This window comes from Trachinotus anak, unplaced genomic scaffold (genome assembly GCF_046630095.1).
Source record: "Trachinotus anak isolate AG129_WGS33_773 ecotype Australia unplaced genomic scaffold, CSIRO_AGI_Tana_v1 ptg000021l, whole genome shotgun sequence".
Classification (NCBI taxonomy): Eukaryota; Metazoa; Chordata; class Actinopteri; order Carangiformes; family Carangidae; genus Trachinotus; species Trachinotus anak.
In genome coordinates, this window is record NW_027273872.1 from 17,814,808 (window position 1) to 17,835,012 (window position 20,205).

Here is a 20,205-nt window from a genome sequence, read left to right on the forward strand (position 1 = left end):
CATCAACTGTAAAACCCAGCTGCGGGTGGTTAAACGAGGACCAGAGAGACATATTAGTCTGTCTGCCTCTGTGGTCTGTAACTTTTTATATTTTTTATTATGTTTTTATTGGTTTATAAAACATGAAAAGCTTCTGTCCCCAAGTGTATCTGATATGTACCAGGTCATATCTGGTAGCTGTTTTCAGACTGTTGCACATACAGGAAAGCAAGAAAGCAAGCAAGAAAGCAAGAAAGCAATAAAGCAATAAAGAAAGAAAGAAAGAAAGAAAGAAAGAAAGAAAGAAAGAAAGAAAGAAAGAAAGAAAGAAAGAAAGAAAGTTATTTTTAGTAATCCTATCTGATTTAATTATTACCTAGTGTAACTGCATCTAGTTCTTTTATTCCTGTTTTTCCCGTTTGGTCTTAAATAGCAACACCTCATTGCTGCCAATAGACATAACACTGCACATTTAAACCAACTTGTTTTTTATCAGTCATTACTTTGTATAAATTATTATATTATTCACTAAGTTGCCAGATCATTGGATGTACACTTCAGCTACATCCAGTCAAACCCAATAAACCAAAAATATTTATCAAGCATTTTATATTCATTTTTCAATGTTTTGAAACACCGTACAACATTGTCAGCAGCTTCCATCATGACAAAACACCTTAACACATCTCTGATGACATGACAAAATCATTTAAGATTTGACTGTATTGTATGTGGTGATGTGAAGATTGATTGCTTTTGAGCAATTGATCAACCTGTGGCTTTCACTTCTGAACGCCTGATCTCACTGGAACTGAGCACTGCAGCTTTATGAATGCACTATCCCACCAAGCTAATGATGAACTTGTTAGAATGCAGGCCAAGGAGGACAGTGAGTAAAAGGTCATTCTTCCCAGACCCTGAGGCCTGGTGAGCTGCTGCAGACTGGGACACTGGAGCAGAGCAGGTATCTGCTGCCCTGACCTCCAATGCCCGAGGAAAAGCTGGCCTCTGGCCACAGAGGCTGCATGGTGATCGAAGAGCGTCTGGCTGGTCCTCTCTCCCTTGTAGTAGCCACATCACTATTCTCATCCACCCACTATGCCTCCGTCGAGCCGAGCTTCGACAAGCTACCGAGAGCTGTAGTCATAGCAACGGGCAGACCTGCCGATGCCCTTGGGGATCATTTCTTGACAGAATTCCTCGGTGTCCTCTCTCAGTAAAAGGTCGGCCCCTCTCTGAATGGCTGTTTATCTTTGCAGACGTGTAAGCGCCAGTGTCCCCTGGCTACCTCCTTCACTCCCGCTCCTGCTCAGCTCTTCCTCACCACTTATTTTGAAAGTCAGAACTCATCCCTAAATTAAGTGAGGAATTTAAAGCTGTGTGGTATCCACAAAGCCACAGAGACAGAGGAGGATATATTCCTCTGTTTCTGATTCAGTAACAGCTACATGCTTGTACAATAGCGATGCAACATTTCAGCTGTATTTAAGTTTTTTTTATTTGATCTTGACATATTCAAAGACTCAGGGACTATAAAACTACAACAAGGTCTCTGTGAATAAAGGACTAAGGTTCAAGACATTCACAGCAGGGATATTTATACTGTCTCCTTGCTGAGGTCACAAATCTTGGCTCGTCTGCACTGGAGTAGAGGTGCTGAGGAGTTTCTTGACATTCACAGTGACACACAACAATCACACACACTTGATTAACAGCCAGTTCAACAGAATGGGTGTCCTTCCAGCAACTGGAAAGAGGGGGGGGGGGGGGGCAGATGGTGGGAAGATGAAGACATTAGAGGAACAGAAAGAAGGAGAATAAATGGGGGGAGTGCACTGTCAGAACCCATTGGGAGAATCAAAGGAGAAAATAATCATTCTCAATCAAAAACATGTAATCCTTTTTTGAGGCAGAACCAGCTGGTGTGGCACCATTTGTCAGCACTATGCACCTTTGATACAGACAGATGATCCTTTGTAAGTCAGCTGAATATTGAATATAGCATTTTTTATTAAAATCTAATCTTTTCAAATGATTAGTATAATTGAAATTCAAAGCACATATAATGTAATGGATTTTTCTTCATGGACTGAGCTCAATATGAAGCCTATCTACGATGCATCAACCCTCATCTGATATCATGACAGAAGGTAGAGATCAGTAATGCATCAGTGGAATTGTAAATGAGCCATGCTCCCCCATAAGCCACTGTTATCAGAAATAACAAGTGACAAGAATATGAATCTGAACTATTGACTAATGTGACTCAGTCTCCTGTTACTGACAGTTTCTTCTCTGCCTGTGGCACTCAGAAAGGTATTTGCTCTCAAAAGCCTATCCCTGCATAATAATCTTGAGCAGTACTCGTTCTCTTTATCTGTCTGTCTTTCTGTTTTAGCCCATCTGCAGCATTAACATCACAATCAGTGTCTCATCTTTAGTCAGCATTCATCAGAGTCCCAAATCACAGATATGAGCAGAAATATCTGGCTCTCTTTCCCTCACACAATCATTTCCATCCATTTTGTTCCGCTCAATTTTCTGCCACAAACACAGAAACCCACGTGCCACATACACACTCACACACAGTCTTTCAGTAAACTTGCTTTCACTGCCTCCCACACAGGCATCTGTAAAAGAGCATGTGTGGTTCACAGCAGTAGCCTGGTCCACACTGGCAGAGACAGGCAGATTCAGAGACCTTAATGTGTTATATAGTCTGTGTGCATTGTGTTATAGGTCCTTGATAGCTGCAGCTTCTCTGAGGGTAGGCCTAAAATATCAGGTGCTTTTAGCAAATATATTTTAATGAAAATGCAAACTTTTTTTTTTTTTGCCAACATTTTATGCTTCCATCCTGCATTTTTCACCACAATGCAGAATCTTATGATGAGACAAAAGCAACTTGTTAACAGTGGAAGAGGTAGGGGATTGTAATAGTGAATGTTACATTTTTCAGTTTCATGTTTATCATTTTAGTTTTCTGTGTAGCTGTGTTCCACGGTGTGCTTAGAGAAGCTGTGGTTTCAACACAGAAAACGAATGCCAAGGATATATCAAAACAGTTTGGTTTTTTTTCACTGCAGCGCAAACAGGATATTTTACGTCTTTGTTTACATCCCTGTTGCCTCCTTCCATTTGTGCAGGTGAATGATTGCAAAACGGAGTGAGGCCTTTGCAGTGCGACCCTGTCCCATGCTGCTCCCTCCTCTCAGGGGATGGCCAAGGTCCAGGATGGACACACGAACGCATGTGACAGGTACATGGTGCCACACGACCTGCACAAACGGCCCATTCCTCATTTTGTGATTCTAAAAATGCATGTGGATATTTATTTAGCCATTCAAACTTGCATTTGTGTCTGTGTGCACTCTGCAGCTCTGCAATGTTAGAGGAGAGCCAAGATGGTATGGACAGTGGTACCCTAAGTCCTGCCTCAGCCCGACAGGTCACCATCCAGCGCCATCCGACTCAAGGCTTCGGCTTCATTGCAGGCAGCCAGAGGCCTGTCATTGTACGCTCCGTCTCTGCTGGTTAGTGTGTGTATGTGAGAAAGAGAGACAGATACAGGGAATAAATGGACACTTGAAGTGGATCCGTGATGACTCAAATTAAACATTCCATTTTACTGTGTGTACATGACTTTGTATGCTGCAGACGGCCCCTCCTTTGGCAAGCTTCTTCCTGGAGACCAGATCTTGGCCATTAACGAGGAGACGGTGAGCGACGCGCCCCGAGAGAGAGTCATAGACCTTGTAAGGTAACATCCTTTACTGTCCCAGGAGGGAGGGAGGGGGAGGGGAGGGCACGGGCCAGGGCACGGGCCAGGGTACCAGCAGCAGGGGCAAGAGGGGGGGAAGTGGACACGGGTAAAGAGGGCGGCTCAAAAGGAGCAAACTGTTTCTTACTGCTGGTGATGCGTTACATCAACACAAATCTGTGGATGAGTCAGTCCTTTTGCAGCTGAAGGACAGCGAGGAAATGGCAGATATAAACTGAAGAAGCTCTCTAAATACCATGCTGTCCGTGGCATTATCTAACCCACTCCACTCTCTGTTGTCTCTCCATAGACGCTGCAAAGACACTATAGTTCTCACTGTGCTGCAGCCCCATCAGGTAGTATAATGGGACACTCTCTCTTTCATGTTCCTCTCCCTCAGGATTCCTCTTACTCTTCATCAGTCTTAACACTTTTCCTTTCACTCTGAATCATACAGAAACAATGTGCAGCATTCAGTTGCAGACATACATTAGTATTCACAGACCATGCCTACACATTAGAGTAAATTCTTTTCCTGGTAACCTCGTTCAGAACAGCTCCATGTGGGCACATAAACACCTACAGAGACCTTATTAAATAAAGATTGTGTGTGGCTCCTTATAGAGAAAATAGTTATTTAGCCGGCTAACTTAACTGTATATTTTTAGAAGATGAAAAACAGATATGAACATGCAAAAAAATTTTAATCTCATTTATTTTCTTTCAGTGTCATAATTTGGAACCTAGAGTTATGAGTTATGCAGCTATTCTCGGGAGATTTGCCTATTTGATAAAGTGGGTAACATCTATACTGTACTCAGCCCAATAACCATAACAATTTAAAAATACTGAAACGTTTAGCAGGTGAGTGTCATGTATAAAGCAGGTTTGTCGCACTGCAGCAACATTAGCCGTCTCTCCAGAACACTTTTCTTTAACAGTGGCAGTCACAGGGGCTTTTCTCTCATTTACGTCTCTTCTTTCAACTGAGTCAAGAGTTCCTCTCTCTCTCTCTCTTCTTATCCTCAGTCACCTAAGTCTGCCTTCATAAGTGCAGCCAAAAAGGCCCGCCTGCGAACTAACCCGCCTAAAGTGCGCTTTTCAGAGCAAGTGTCCATCAGCGACCCAGACTCAGTAAGTTCAACGTGTCATGTCTCTCTGTCTCTCCCCGTGCATGCAAGCACGTGCTGCCACAATGTCCCTCCCCCTCCCGTTGTGCATTTCTTTTGTACAATCAGCAATTGCAAAAGCTTCAAGTATCCTTTCTCCGCTCCTTTATTTCAGTCTGAGCTTCTCTATTGTGTGTGTGTGTGTGTGTGTGTGTGTGTGTGTGTGCATTTTTGGTCCAGCAGTTTGGCAACAAATAAATTGCTTTCCTCACTGATTTGAATTCTGATAGGATTCAAACATTGTGGAAACAGCAACAATATCACTTAGAAATGTTAGGGATGACTGCGCATTGGGGTCCAATCTTGCGTGTCTTGGGTTACAACTAAGACCTGCTGTGAATGTATGGGAGCAGAGGGGTCAGAAAAAAGATAAAGTATTGTAATTCTAATTTTTGCAAAGGGGTAGTCTATTTGTTGAGAGAGCAGGGGAGGTTCATATATTTATTGTACCTGATATTCCTATTCTATTTTCTATTTTATACTTTTGAAATTAATCAATTAATCAATGGTTACATCAATTTGGTATCTACATTAAAAGTTTATTGAGCAACTCTTCAAAAAATGGAGGGGCATTGCTTATTTTTTATTATTTTTTTACAAAAGGAAATATATGATTCAGCACCCCTCCACCTCAGGTTTTCACTCAGTGTCTAATGCCTGGTGGTCAATTAAGAATCTAAGGCAAAGAAAAGGAGGTAACACTAAAGAAAGTGAAAGAATGAAGATGACAAGCAACAGACAATCAATAAAGAATCAGGAGCTACAGGAAAGAGTATTTCATCATTTTATTTTCCATTTGCCTGAACTTAATGGAAGATGGTATAGAACAGGATTGCCCATCACATGTACCGCCAGGTTGCTGATAACCTTTGGATTAAGCCAGCACGGAGTGTAAGGCAGCCAAGTGGAGCTCACTTTTCATTACAGCTGATTATACCATCTACTCTAACCTGACAGTACCAGCAGTCAACATCATGAGAACACCATAGATTTCCTTTAGTAGACCTCAATCAACCCAGCAAAAGCCACCAGTTTCATTAAATGCTACCAACAGGAACCCCACCCCCCAGTTGTAAATCTCTCTGATCTTGATGCAGACATGAGGATGCTATGATTGGTAATGATTGGATGTTTCAGCTACCAACCCCCTTCCTATGGCAAGACATTTCTTAATCTCTGTCCCCAGTGATCAGGAGCCACAGGCTGCTATTGATCATCACTCTTGCCCATCTAGCCTGTTTTTTCTTGAGAGACAAGAGAGAAGGGGAAAGTGATGAGGCCATGGTGTTGACCTGTGATTTGCCCCCTCATTACACCTTTCCTGCATGAAACAAATCAGCTCCGGCTCACCCTAAATAACAAGGGCAAGGATAGTGATAGACCTGTTTGGGGGTTCTTTTCATGGTGCACCCTCATTTTAATGCCAAAGCATGGAGAAAGATCTGTTCACTCATAACGCCTGCTTTACTCACTTCCAATCTGCAAAGAAGAACAGCTTGTTGAGCCCTCTGAATACTTAAGTTCTCCCAAAACAGACTGCTGGGCATCTGCTGTGGACACAACTCTTTCTATTGCAACTAAATGCATTTTCTGAGATATACTGTTGCAATAAATTCACATCCCTTTACTGCCTTGAGCTATGTCTGCCTACTGTTCTTACAAATCTCATCAGCAGATAAAAAGGGAAGAATTGGACAGGAAAAAGATAAGGACTGATTTTGTTTTGGTCCAGAATTACGCAGGATTTTACTTGGGCTGCAAGGCTGTTTCCTGCTGCATCCTTGCCAAATGTCACATTAAAACCCTCAGGTCTGTCTTTACATTAAGATACCTTCTATTCCTCTGATCATAACTGTGATTCTTTGAAAGTACACAATTGAAACAGAGTAATTTTCTTAAAAAATCCCTTAGCAAGATAAAAAAAAAGGAGACAGCAACAGGGAGAGTGCCCATCACATCACAGCCTAGCAAGAATGAACTGAGATGCAACTTTTCTTCTCACGAGTGCTTTGAGTTAAAGAAGTAACCTTGAATCAAGCCTCACCTCTTATTCCTCCACTCATGCCACTCTTTGGTTAGTGCTTTCAATCCCACCATCCAATTTTCATTGCATGACAAACTACACATTGAATTGATAGACTGGGGAAACTGAACAAACCCTTCTTTGATCCTGATATAACGCATGGGGTGGGCTTCCTGAGGCAGAGTTTTGCTCCTTCTCTGTCTGTGTCACTCTAGGACTCTGTGTTTCTTTTTCCCTACTTTTTACTGCTTTTCACTCAGTGGCACTAGAGGTGCAAACCCACTATTATTATACTAAATTGTTTTCTCCCACAATCTCTTTCAGACAATGCTAAAGGACGACTCCTTGCTACTCATACCAAATGTGCTGAAGGTGTTCTTGGAGAATGGACAGATCAAGTCCTTTACGTTTGACAGCCGTACCACTGTTAGGGTATGTATTCACTGCAGTTGAGTCTGATGTCCATGTGTGTATGGATGGATCCACAAGGGCTGAACAATGTTATTTGTGCAGAGCTTTTTTTTAAATTTTTTTATCAACTTTCAGCTCACTGGTTAGTTGTCTGACTTTACTGATTGGGTTCACTCACGCAGCTCTCAGGGCATCATTTGTGGTCGCAGTTTGCTGTTTTCAGCAAAACAGCTCCAATAAATAAACCTACTGTGCAATGGCTGTCCAGACACACTTAGCAAAGAGCTGGTGACTATATGGAGCATACATGGAGACATTTCTCTCATGGATTGGTGAAGATAAAAACAGAGCTAAGAAGAGAGTGAATGTTGGACTGACATTCATCATCTGGCCAGAAAAATACTCCAAAGAAATGATAATGTCATTTCTGCTGTATGTGTAAATACTTTGCCATATCATCTTAAAAGTTTAATATGTCAGTGTTTAATGCTTGTTTCCACTGTCACTAAGCAGCCAAAATCAGTTATTGCAGCTCTAACAAAATATTTCAAAACACCTCTAACAAAATATTTGTACAATAGAAACATCCCTAACTGGCAACATCCCTAATGATGTAATGTTGGGTTTCTATGAAGTTTGTACATTGTATAATAAACTTCTCAGAATATGTTTTGGAGCTGGAGTGATTACCAATGAAATCCAGTGACACTTTCTTACATATGATTTGCTACACATCAACAAGGACTGTCACAGATAAATTAAGAATTTAATCAAAAGTCACTTGGGTCTTCGCTTCCAAGTTTATATTTAATAGGTAGTTGTTTTGAAAATGAAAATGAAAGAAAAAACTGCTAATTTTGTGAAACTCCATCCTCTCAGATTTATAATTTTAAAATCTCATCCATGTGATTAAGGTTAGAAAGTAACAAATTAATTCAGTCAGACAGAGGTCATTTCTGTCTCTATGTCAGCCTCTAAGATGAGTCTGACATCTCCGAGCAGACTCATTAAACAGACTCTATTAGATTTCACAAATCTCTCCTCTGCTCATGGAGGGAGAAACAGAGCAGCACTTTAGATGGCGGAGAGATGGAGGAAGCTCTCTCCTGTCAGCCTAATTAAATGGAATTTCAGCATAATAAGAAGGCTCAGATCAATAAAACAATACCACAGATTAAATCAATGGCACAACAGGATGCCCAGTAGTATGCCCATTAGACTGTCAACTTAAGAAGCTTTCCTGCAGTATTTTAGATTACAATCTATAGCATTCAGTGAATCCTTCAGTTGACTGTGTGGCTTCCCCAGGCATCATTTTATGCAAACCATACAGGTCAATACTGTTAAAACTCCCTGTTATTCAGGGGCAGTTGTTGCTTGGGTTACATCAGCAAGTGTCAATTAAATTGTTTATGGAGAGCAAATCATTAGTGTAAATATTTTACAGCTCTTAATGAGCTTCCACACTGAGACTTACAGCCAAACTACAGCAACATATCATTACAATAGAATCCCTTTTAATGCCCAAGCCTCTAATATATATCAGAGGGCAAAGAAATTATGAAAATTTATCCTAAAGGCATACCCCATGCTAAATGTGATAAACCATGAATTTCCCCTCATAGTGCTCTCTGTGCATTTGAGACAGATATGAGAAAAGCTCTACATCATTCATAGATACTAATCTGCACAAGAGCAAAACCTTGCCCAGCACAGCCCAACACACAGATGTTCTTTTCTTAAATAGGATGCACTCACTGTGCAAAATAAAGAATATCTTTGGTGGGTCTCTATTGCACAAACTGACAAACCTGACATCAAAGTAAAAGCATACTCATAAATAGCCATCACAACGATATCAATTTGACAAACAACTCTGCTTAAACATAGAGGGCGAAAATAGCCTCTATACATCAAATATAGAGTATATTTTAGTTGTAGTAGCATGTATTCTTGCGCTGGAAATGTATTCCAGTCTCTAGTCTGTTTCCATCTCTCTCCTTCCAGGATGTGATCTCGTCCCTGCAGGACCGACTCTCACTGCGCTACATTGAGCACTTTGCCTTAGTACTGGAGGCAGGTGGACTGGACCAGAATCAGAGGTTGCATCTGCTGCAGGAGAACCAGCCTCTGACACATGTAAGAACCCAAATGAGTATAAAATGTGACTAAAATTTATTAAATAATGGGTATGCTTAAGGGATTAACAGTATGAAAGTAGGTTGGTTGTTTGGTTGGTTGGTTGGTTTTGCTTGCCTTTTGATTCTATGGCTGGCGATTCTGTGTGGTGAGGCTCTACTGATCTCCTATGTGTCAGATAAACTGCCAATCACACTCTGTCAGGAGAACAAAGTAAGCAATATTAATGGCACCCAGGCAATACCTCCAGGCACGCAGCTGGCCACCAATGTTGTGCTCATGTTTGGTTGAATGTAGGCTGTGATGTGAGGTGACCAACATTAAAAGTCAGGACAACCCTAATTCCAACACCAATTTGACATTCAATAGTGACAACAGCTCTTCTGATATTTTGTTGGTTTTAAGTTGTATTGTTAAGTAACTAAAATTCAGAGTCTTCCAAATATCTCATGCCAATGCCATCTTGACATAAGTTGCTAAGTATGACAATGTCAGTTAGCTAACATTGGGTTTTGACATCAACCCGATTTTCATTTCAAATTAAAATTCAATGTCTCTCTGACGTTAGAGTTGTTAGAGTCCAACACCCTTCTGACATTACATTGATGGCTGGGATACTACTACCTAAAAGTGGAAAATAAAATGATCTCCAGATGACATTCTGGCCCACTGAAACTGTAATTCTGGATGCAAAATAATATTTCTTTGTGTTTCATCTGTTTCATCTCTGTCATATTTTGTACTACTAATAGTTTGATGTTATTGTAATTGGTTGGTTTATGGTTCTACATTTCTTTGCATTTCTTCACCTCGACTAAAGCAACTTCATACACATATTGTAACTGTGGAATTGTGAAGATCCAGGGTGCATGTGGAATTCAGTCTACGCTGTTCACTTATGGAAAATGATACAGCAATACATACTTTATGTGTGACTAATGCCAAAGATGTAGTTGATGTCTAGCTGATAACGTTGTATTCCCTCAGGTGGTGCACAGAACCTATTTCCAAGGGATGAAGTGTCTGTTCCGCATCTGCTTCTTCCCCAAGGACCCTGCAGACCTGCTGAGAAGGGACCCTGCTGCATTTGAGTACCTCTATATACAGGTAAAGCACTGGATTAAAAAGGTTGTAATTCAGTCTCACAACACTGATAGAGAGCTGTCCCCTCGAAAAGCAGGGGGTACCCAGAGGGAGCCAAGTATTACAAGTTCTTAAAGGTAGATAGTTTTAGTCTACTGTTTATTCTCCTGGGTTCGTTGAGTAAATTTAGAGTTTGAAAGGATGCATATGCCAGAGTCAGGCCTTAGACACAATGGCCCTGTTGGAGGTTCTCCAAAAACGCTTTCACATTAGCTCCAGATATCCAAAAGCCTAATGAATTTGGAAGCTGTTCCTAGCAATTAAACTAATGATATGACTTACAGAGCAATTCCAGTCTTTAACAGTGTTGTTTACAATCACACACAACATTTCATTATGTTCTCACAGAGTCGCAATGACGTCATCAAGGAGCGCTTTGGCATGGACTGGAAATCTGATATCACGTTACGTTTGGCTGCGCTCCATATCTACATCACTGTGTCCTCCGCAAGGCCCAATCAGAAGATTTCTCTCAAGCATGTAGAGTAAGTCCGAAAAACTGAATTAGCTTTCAAATGAACTAATGACAAATTACAGACACAAATTGATGTATTGCATTTTTTTTACGTCATTAAGAATTCTTAGTAGCATATCAGTGAGTCCCACAATGAAGTTTGTTCATTCAGTAATATCCAAATGATTAATAGTTAATCCCAATAATATTAAAAACTCAAATTACTCAAGGATCATTTTCCCCAGGTCGTTATGAGACAAAGAAATCCATTGCTTTGTGAAATTACATTGCTCCCTCAATTTGCTAATTTATTCTACAAAACCTCAACCTGGCAAGTAATTAGCAAGTGCAGTCACAACCACAGAAGCATAACAGATTTAGTGTGCTTGTAATAGACTTAGGATGGCCATGTCAAGCCAGGAGTCATAGAGGATGTAAGCTAAACACACTCTATCTTCCTGTGGGACGAAATAACTCCTTTGTCTCCTCACTTGTGACATCTTCCCTGGCCTCTGATTAACTACACTAGACTGTTTTTTCTCTTTTTTCCTTCCACCAACTTTCCCTTTGCTCTCTCACAGAAAAGAGTGGGGACTAGAGCCTTTCCTGCCCCTCACTCTGCTTCCAACAGTCAAGGAGAAGAATGTGTGTAAGACCCTCTCTCAGTTGCTGAAGACCTATCAGCATCCACCACCATCGGGCAACAAGGTTTTTCAAAAATAAAACATTTCAACACTAACTGAGTATTGTTGGTGGATGATTTTACTGCCTTTCGTTACTATAACACATTTATAAGCATTGCAAATTTATAGAGACCTGCATTCAAATTGCCATACTCCTGATTACTGTTAACATTTAAATTTCTTATCTCTTATCTCTTACTTTACTGTATTCTATAGGTATGCCTGCTAGATAGCAAGTATTTTATCTCAGGACAAGCCTCTCTTTTCTGTACATGAAACTGTTGCATAAGAACCTATTAGCAACATCTGTGGCTCAACAGTGCCCCCAAGAGGACGTAGTTAGTACTGGAGGAGGATACCTCTTTCAAAGATGAAAGTTTCTTGTTTATCATTCTGTTGACAGGTCCCTCCTCTCCAAGGAAAGCTGCAGTACATGCGTGTACTCAATGACCTCCCACCTTTTGGAGGAATACTGTTCCATACTGTTGGACTGGTAACACATTTCTGAATCTTTGTGCACAGGAATACATGTGTATCTCTTTTATCTAATTCCTTGCTCTGTTTTTTTTCCCTTGTGTGTCTTTGAAGCTGTGCACTTAGTTGCACAATGAGCTTGTTTTTTGTTAAATGCACTCATTTAACATTTTAAATGTATTGTCTAAACAGTGGATGTTGAAAAGGTGTGATATGATGTTCCAGTATAGTAAGTAACAGCAAATAATTGTTATCCTCCTGTGTTTTTCTACAGGAGGAGAAACAATCAGCTACAACACTACTTGTGGGTCCTCGACATGGCATTAGTCATGTGATTGACCTGAAAAACAACCTCACAACAGTTCTGGCCGAATTCAGTCGGGTTGCCAAGATCCAGCTCTACCGAGAGAGTCAAGGGGTAGCTCGTGTGGAGCTGACAATCCATGAGGCTAAGGTATGACAATAGACTCTAAAAATGAATGTGACAATATAATTTGATACTAACAAGACTTTTATATTTTTTTAGAATTTTAGACTTGAAACCAAAGGTTCTCGTGACATCCCTATTCTATAATAATAACATAACTGAGTATGAATTTGTTAAACGGTTTTATAAATTTTATTTCATGAGGTCATTACAAAATGACCTGGAAATGCTTGTTGCCTGTACCCTAAATAGTCTCTCCTAACCCCCCCCCCATCATCCCCTGCAGCCCCTGGTCCTACTCATGGAATGGCCTGATGCCAGTAACTTTGCGTGTCTCATCTCTGGCTACTTCAAGCTGTTTGTAGACCCTAAACGGACCATCTATTTCCGGACCCCTGGTCAGTCTCAGCTGACCAAGGCAGGTATGTTAGAAGCCTCGACTTGTACAGGTTAATTTTGAACACATGCTCTGATTAGGCAATATACATCAAATGCCAAGAACTCACAGGTAACAACATTGTTTACTTAAAAGCTTAAGATTAAACATTTATATCACAATATTTCAATATCACATTAGACACTGCATGTCAGACAATATTTGGCAGTCCTCATTATATGTTCAGTCTATATGGACATCTGATCTGCTTTTTCATTGACTGAAACCATTACCTGAAGTGACCAGGTTATCCTGGAACTATCATCCCATGGCGCCCTCTGCTGTCTCTCCTCTCATCTCCATCTTGACTCATTGGAATGGGATAATCCATATTTCTTTTTTCCAAGCTATAACATTGTGGAATTTTACAGTGAATTGTACTTTTTGCTGTAATCATAAATATTTTACTGTTCAAACATGAACAGATCGTCTGCCATACGCTGTCTCAACCTGTAGTCCAAATAAAAGAAGGATCATTATACCATCACATTCCATAAGAATCTAACCCTCCAACCTCAAACAAACTTCAACTTTCAACATCCATCTCTGAAATAACCAATAACCCCCATGTGACCACCAGCTGTCGCCTCTGCTTTCCCATCTGGATCTTATCTCTCCCCACTAGTTCTTAACACCTCAAACTCTCCACTGCTCTGACAATTCTATCCTCAGATTACAGAAGCTCCCACCATGCTCACCCACGTTCTGGGGCAACCAGCTTGCCAAGTGGAGGTCGGCGAGGGGACGAGAGGGAAAGCTCGCACAGGGAGTCAGGGTCTTCAAGGGCCCTAGTTCCAGCAGAGCCTCAGCATCTAGGCCTGTGTCATGTCCACCTTCGAGAGCAACAACAATTTCAGGAGATCCAAACAAACACTGAAGCTGAACTCGACATCAATGAGAACTTTATTTCTCAGGAGTCCCAAGGGCGACCTCGTACCAAGTCAGACCCCACCCAGCAGAGTACAGAGGAAATAGCTGGGGTTTTAGAGAACCCAGCAGTGGAGAATGCAGGCTTTAGAATCCGAGCCCAAACAATGGTTCAATCCCAGAAAGCCTCACGATACTTCTGTGACTCCTGCAAAGCCAGGCTTAAAGCAGAGGGTCTGTCTGCAGCTGTAAACAGTAGTGGGAGTTCTGGGAAACATTGCTCCAGTGCTTGTGCCTCCCGAGATGGAGGTGCTGTTGACCTCATGGCCCTTCCGCCCCCAGGGAATGAAGAGGAGGAAGAGGCAGATGGTGGAGGAGAGAAGCTGCAACCACCACCACCTGCTATTGCTGCACCACCACCTGGATTCAGGGACAACAGTTCAGATGAGGATGACCCAAAGAGAGGGAGGAAGGCTCGAACCAGTGCCAGCCCAGCAGTTGCCTCTGGGAAGCTGGCCCAAGCCAAGGAAGATGTGCCTGTGACACTGATTGATAATGTGGCCACAAGAACAGTCCGAGATCATGCCCAGGAGCTTGATGATGCTCTGGTATCCACCTTACAGGCACTAGAGGCTTTGGCAGCTTCTGAGGACTACCCCCATCACCCTCAACAGCCAACACAGACTGCAGGTCAACAACCTCAGTCATGCCACAGCCCACATCTCAGAGTTAAAAGTAACACTAATCCAATGTTGTTGTTTCAATTAATACATATTACATTTGAGGTACATAATCTTTATTGCTACTTAAGTGAATATCCTTGTGAAATGGCAAGAAAATCATGTATTCTCTTAATTTTATGGTAGCAAGACATGTATATATATGTATGGTTAAAGACTACCTTATACTTTACACAGGATGCTGAACAAATTGACCAATAACTCAAACTAGAATAATATGAAAGCAAGCTGAATATACTGAGAAACAACAGATTATAGATAAAGTAACAACACTATTACACAACACTGTGCGTCTAGAAAACATTATAAAAACAAGCCCATTATTGAAACTAAACTGTTTTGATTTCACAAACATAGGGTAGGAAATTTTCCAGTATTTGCAAATTTTTTAAGAACATCCATGCATCTGCATTGAAAAACTGCAGTTCTTCTATGTTGGTTGAGGCAAGCAAAATTTTGAAAGGGGTTATAAATGTGATTCTGAAGAACTGATTTTGAAGCTATTCCAAAATTATTTTTGTTGTTTAGTAAAACACTAATACAACATATTTCTGTGTAATTACTATTTTTTATTACTTTAGTATCCTAACTGTGTGTTGTTTTGCTTTCATCCTCAGGTCTGATTGTCTTAGCTGCCATTACACCTGAGTCATCATTGGACTCAGGCCATGAGACCAACTCCTCTGAATTGACAGATGTTTCTGAGATGGTGTCGGCTATGAAGCAGAACCAGAACCAGGCCTATCTGCTGGCTCACCATATCAACAAAGATCGTATTCTCTGCCGCCGTGACTTTCCCCTGGCTATCCCTGGCTGCACTGCAAAAACAATAGGGACAGGGGCCTTCTCTGTGGGTCAGATTCGTGCTGGCTGCCCACCCAAGCAAGTAATCCTCAGCAAGACTGTTCCCTTTAAAGTCAGTCCTAGTCAAGACTCAGCAATACTCAGTGTTGTGACAGAGCAAGGGGGCAATCAAGACACTACTCAGACTGAATGGAAAGCAGAGATGAAAGCAAACTCTGAGTCCACCAAAGCAAACACCCCTGATCCCCCTCCTAAGTCACCCGAAGAACTTAAAATATCTGATGCTTCACTGACAGCTCAAGTCAGTAAAGACCAGACATTATCAAATTCTTCTGGGGAGACACTGTGCCAAAATCTCACTGAGGGTAAAAAGGGGAAGACCACACCACCTCTTAATACAGAACCTAGTAACAAAGCCTTACCAATCCCCCTGCCTGTGGACAGAATTGCCTCTGCCAAGATTTCACCCACAAAAATGTGCCAAGATGCCAAGACTGCCTCTAGCGAGACCATGAAGCCTTCAAGCTCTACAGAACTTCTGCCAGTTGATGACCTTTTCTGCACATGCCCAGTGCAACAGGAGCCTGGGCCTCAACTAAGACTAAAAGACCCACAAGTTCAGAAGGTAGTGGTGTTTCAGTCCTCCTCCCCCACAGATGACGAGCGTCTTCGGGCCAAAGGCCTCCAGCTGGCTAGCAGCAAAGAAAATGCAGTTAGAGTAGGAGCAGATCCCAGTTTAGCAAAACCCAGCCCTCAAATACAAACCAAGTACTCCCCTCGTTTGCCTGTGAAAGCAGAGAGAAAAGAAGCAGCTGAAAGCAAGACTGAGAGTTCCCAGGGAAAATCCCACCCAGAGTCACAGAAATGCCCGATAAAATCTTTACCAATTTTAGATGATCCAACAACATCTAGCCCATCTGTGGACATGGTTTCCACTCTCCCAGCGCGAGACTCAAAGAAACAAGGTAAGGGGAAGTCCCAGCGCAGTGCACCTTTCTTGAGCTTTAGAAACCTTCTTTCAGCTACGTTCCCAGCAAGAATGCGAAGAGAAACAGATGAGCGAAGGGCTCAGTTGCAGAAAGTCCGCCAGTATGAGCTAGAGTTCTTGGAGGAACTTCTGAAACCCAAGTCATCCCAGGGTGAATTTTTGCCCCAAGGTTCCTCACCTGTGCCCTCAGGCACTCCTTGTGCCTGCCAGCTCCGCACCAGCCCTGTCCTAAAGGCACCAGGTATCTCCAGGGAGCAGAGACGCAGCTGTGACTGTAAGCGAATGTGTAGGGGCATGCGACTACCTGACACACCAGTTGGCTCAACAACAGAGACACAACACAGAGGAAGAGAGAGAACTATCTCAAAGTCCCCTCCAGCAGTCTCCAAAGTCCCTCACACCCAAGGTGCTACAAGGAGACCCCAGACCTTAGAGATCAAGACCACACGAATACGCTCTACCAGCCTTGAGTCAAGAGAGCCAAGGGGAGAGCAGGGCTCTTGCTTGCCCACCTGTACTTCTCAAACAGATTGCATGGGAGCTCCACAATATAAGAAGCTCCAGCGGCGATACAGCATAGGAGAACTGGATAACAGCACCAGCACACCTGTGTACGCTGAGGTGAAGCCCAAAGCTAAGAGTCTAGAGAAGGAGATGGAGAGAGTAAGGGCCACAGGGCTGAGGCTCCCCACCCCAGTAGAGCCAGTCCACACTCAGTCTCATCAGGTAGAAGGGAAGGGGAAAAAGGGTGTGTTTTTCATTCAGGGAGAAGAACTACTATGTGAAAGTAAAGAAGGGACTGGCGAGGTGCTGCTGACCCTGCCCAGTGAAGACAGCGATGACAAGGATAAATGCTGCTCATTCTGTTTCTGCTATAGGAAGTGTGAAGCAACAGATGAAAGCAGTGAGAAGGATGAGCTCTCATACTCCATACCCCTTCAGGTCCTTCCAGGCATGGAGCTAGACTCACGCACCTTTCCCGTAGTGAGCAAAACCCTCCAGGTTCTTAATGCAGAGGATTGCAGTGGGGAGGAAGAGGAGGAGGAAGAGGAGGAGCCACAGACACAGGAGATTGACCTGAGAGCCTGTCGTACCCTGGAGGGGAGCCTGGCACGGGTACAGGCTCTACAGGGGAAAACATTCAGCTTACCTGATGGTTTCCTAAATGCCCAGTTGGATGCTAATGAGTTGCTAGCTATCCTGCGCCAGTGTGCTAACAGCCCACAAGCTGAGGGTGAGGCCCGTCTTCAGCCATCACGGATTGCAGAGTACAAACAGGAGTTGGCAGTGCGCTTCAAAGAATTCAGAGCATCTTGTCGACGAGTGGCAAGTGTTGAAAAAAGCCCAACACGTATGCTTGCTGTTGTCTCAGCTAGCTTTCAAGTGTTGTGTGAACTAACTCAAACCTTCATTAAATTGGTCAGAGGGGTTCGTTCAGAAGCCCAAAGGCTGCAGCTGTTGAGAAAAGTTGAGGAAGTAGCTATCAACTACACTTTGCTTCTGCGTGCAGCAGAAGAGTCAATGGGACACTCAAGCAGCCTGCCGACAAAGACAGTGAGCCCACAAGTTTCCACCACCACCAATAACATGGGCTCACTCACTCGACCGATCAAAACTCTGCCTGCCCAGTAAAAATAAATCTGGCAGGGATGTGATCACAACAGTCCAGAATGTGGGTGGCTACTCTATACAAATTCATTATTTATTTATTGTTTACATTTTTTACAAGACGTGCAATTAATCATCCTCAGTAAAAATTGCAATGCAGCTGTTCCATCCCATGTTTACAGGCCCTGAGGTAGCCTTGTGGATCTTGTTTTGAAATATAAAGATACACCAAACTAATGCACAATGGAATAAGAACCCTATAACAGACTGGGTGATACAGGGCTAATCACCTCATATCAATATTCACAATATACATAAGTCATTATAATATAATATTTTATATGTAATGTATATTTGAGTTGTGTCTACTTAGCAAATAATATAAAGTTTTGTGAAGAAAAAAAGGTACAGAATATATTTGAAATGTATTAAGTTAAGAGAACTATAAAAGTTATAACAAATCATCATAAATGTATGCTCTGGACAAAAATATATAGATCTCGTCAAGTAGCGACTTCTGTAAATTGCGTAGTCCAAAGCGTTGGTTGGTTAGATGGTGATGTGTTTGTTTGTTGAAATTTCTAACTGTTGTAATGCAAAATGGAGATCTCTGTTGGCTATGTCGACAATGTCTAGCATACTGATACAGAGTCAAAATGTAAGTAACAGTGTTGGAAAATGAAAACCACTGAAAGACAAGTATGACATTAAACTATACTTACTGACAGAGGCCCATTCTCTCACTATAACAGTGCAGGTATGAAACAACCTGCTCAGGGCAGACAATGTAGCAGAGACCCAAGTCACAGTCTTATCCGCTATACAGTAATGAGTGTTGTTACATCACTCAGCTGTAGAGAAGGAATACCCACACTGTACTTAATAACGCACAGAGTGTATTTTACACCATCACCAATCCATCGCTCACTTGCATCTCACACGTTGTGAATCATAGTTTTAAATATAGCCAACCACTTGCAAGTGAGTAAGCGTATCACTAGGATTTTGCACAACCTCTGAAATTAGTTCTGAAGTCAAAATGTATCTTTTAATATTTGATTCAGTGTTTTTTATTCACTCTGCTGCTGAAAAACTCACTTGAGTCCACACGAACAGTTTCACTCCTCAAGGTTAAAGCTTACCCATTTCAAAAGATCTTTTGTTTTTATTCAGGTTTTCAGATACAATATATACAAATTTGCTTTCTATGTGCTGTTATACATTGTGCAATCTAGCAAATATATAAGAAACACACAAAGTAGTTTTCTATGTATTTTAATAAAACTAACACATCTGTTTCCTGTCTGAAATCTCCTTTGTGTCTCATCCTCTTGTTATTCCTGGAAATTATTCGCAAAGGCTTTATAGTTGTACTGGCCTAACATGTATACTGGACATACTGTTAAAAGAAAGTGCTGTGAAACCAAATTAATTGCGTCAACTGAGCTGCCAAAATACTACAGACCAGAAATGCAATATGGCTGTTTCTTGCAAACATGGGATATAACATGATACTCCAACGAATCAAACTGAAAAGTTTTTTTTTAAATCCTGCAAATGGTGTAAACATCCTTTCCGAGACATGGTATCTAATCCTCCTTGAATCAAGGTATTTACTGTAAGTGTTTGGTGGTGAGAAATTCATTTTCAGATACTAAGTGTCATACAGTATACATACTATAGTTAAAAACAAACTTACAAATGTTCAGCGTTCAGCCAGATTATGTCTTAGTACTAAATATAGTCTGAGTTACACTTTTTCCTTTTTTCTTTTTTCAGCTTAGGGTTAGGGTGTGATTCTACATCACATTCACCGGTGAAAGGAAGTATAGCCCATCTATAATACTTTTCATTTTATACTGACAATTTGACCTTCAATATAAAAGGAAAATCAGGATGCCAGCTTTGTTGCACTTGTTTTCTTGGTTTCAGTGCACATTTGTGGTGTTGACAGGCACTTTCTTTTAACTGGTTTTCCTTCGCTGTTGATGTAGCATTTTCCATAACCATATGCAGTGTTTTCTCTTTCACTGTACTGCATGTTTTCCCTTACGTATTAGACTTTCAGGGGCAGATACTGATGGCACTGTTTGTTTAGAT

At 41.7% G+C, this 20,205-nt stretch overlaps 1 protein-coding gene across 2 annotated transcripts in view; it reads left to right on the forward strand.

Moving 5' to 3' along the window:
- frmpd3 (FERM and PDZ domain containing 3) overlaps positions 1-19,402 on the forward strand; it is a 42,659-nt gene extending 23,257 nt beyond the window's left edge. Inside the window, exons 2-16 of one of the 2 annotated variants that reach the window (XM_071457982.1) lie at positions 3,126-3,238; positions 3,358-3,512; positions 3,637-3,739; positions 4,050-4,095; positions 4,769-4,873; positions 7,256-7,363; positions 9,350-9,481; positions 10,469-10,588; positions 10,973-11,109; positions 11,660-11,786; positions 12,165-12,254; positions 12,510-12,689; positions 12,949-13,084; positions 13,771-14,655; positions 15,323-19,402. In XM_071457982.1, the coding sequence (XP_071314083.1) occupies positions 3,198-3,238; positions 3,358-3,512; positions 3,637-3,739; positions 4,050-4,095; positions 4,769-4,873; positions 7,256-7,363; positions 9,350-9,481; positions 10,469-10,588; positions 10,973-11,109; positions 11,660-11,786; positions 12,165-12,254; positions 12,510-12,689; positions 12,949-13,084; positions 13,771-14,655; positions 15,323-18,129 (5,172 nt within the window). In that variant the 5' untranslated portion in view covers positions 3,126-3,197 and the 3' untranslated portion in view covers positions 18,130-19,402. Of the gene's footprint in view, positions 1-1,750; positions 3,239-3,357; positions 3,513-3,636; positions 3,740-4,049; positions 4,096-4,768; positions 4,874-7,255; positions 7,364-9,349; positions 9,482-10,468; positions 10,589-10,972; positions 11,110-11,659; positions 11,787-12,164; positions 12,255-12,509; positions 12,690-12,948; positions 13,085-13,770; positions 14,656-15,322 lie in introns of those variants that run through there. The other variant, XM_071457983.1, reaches the window with a different exon arrangement.
- The last annotated feature ends 803 nt before the right edge of the window (positions 19,403-20,205 follow it).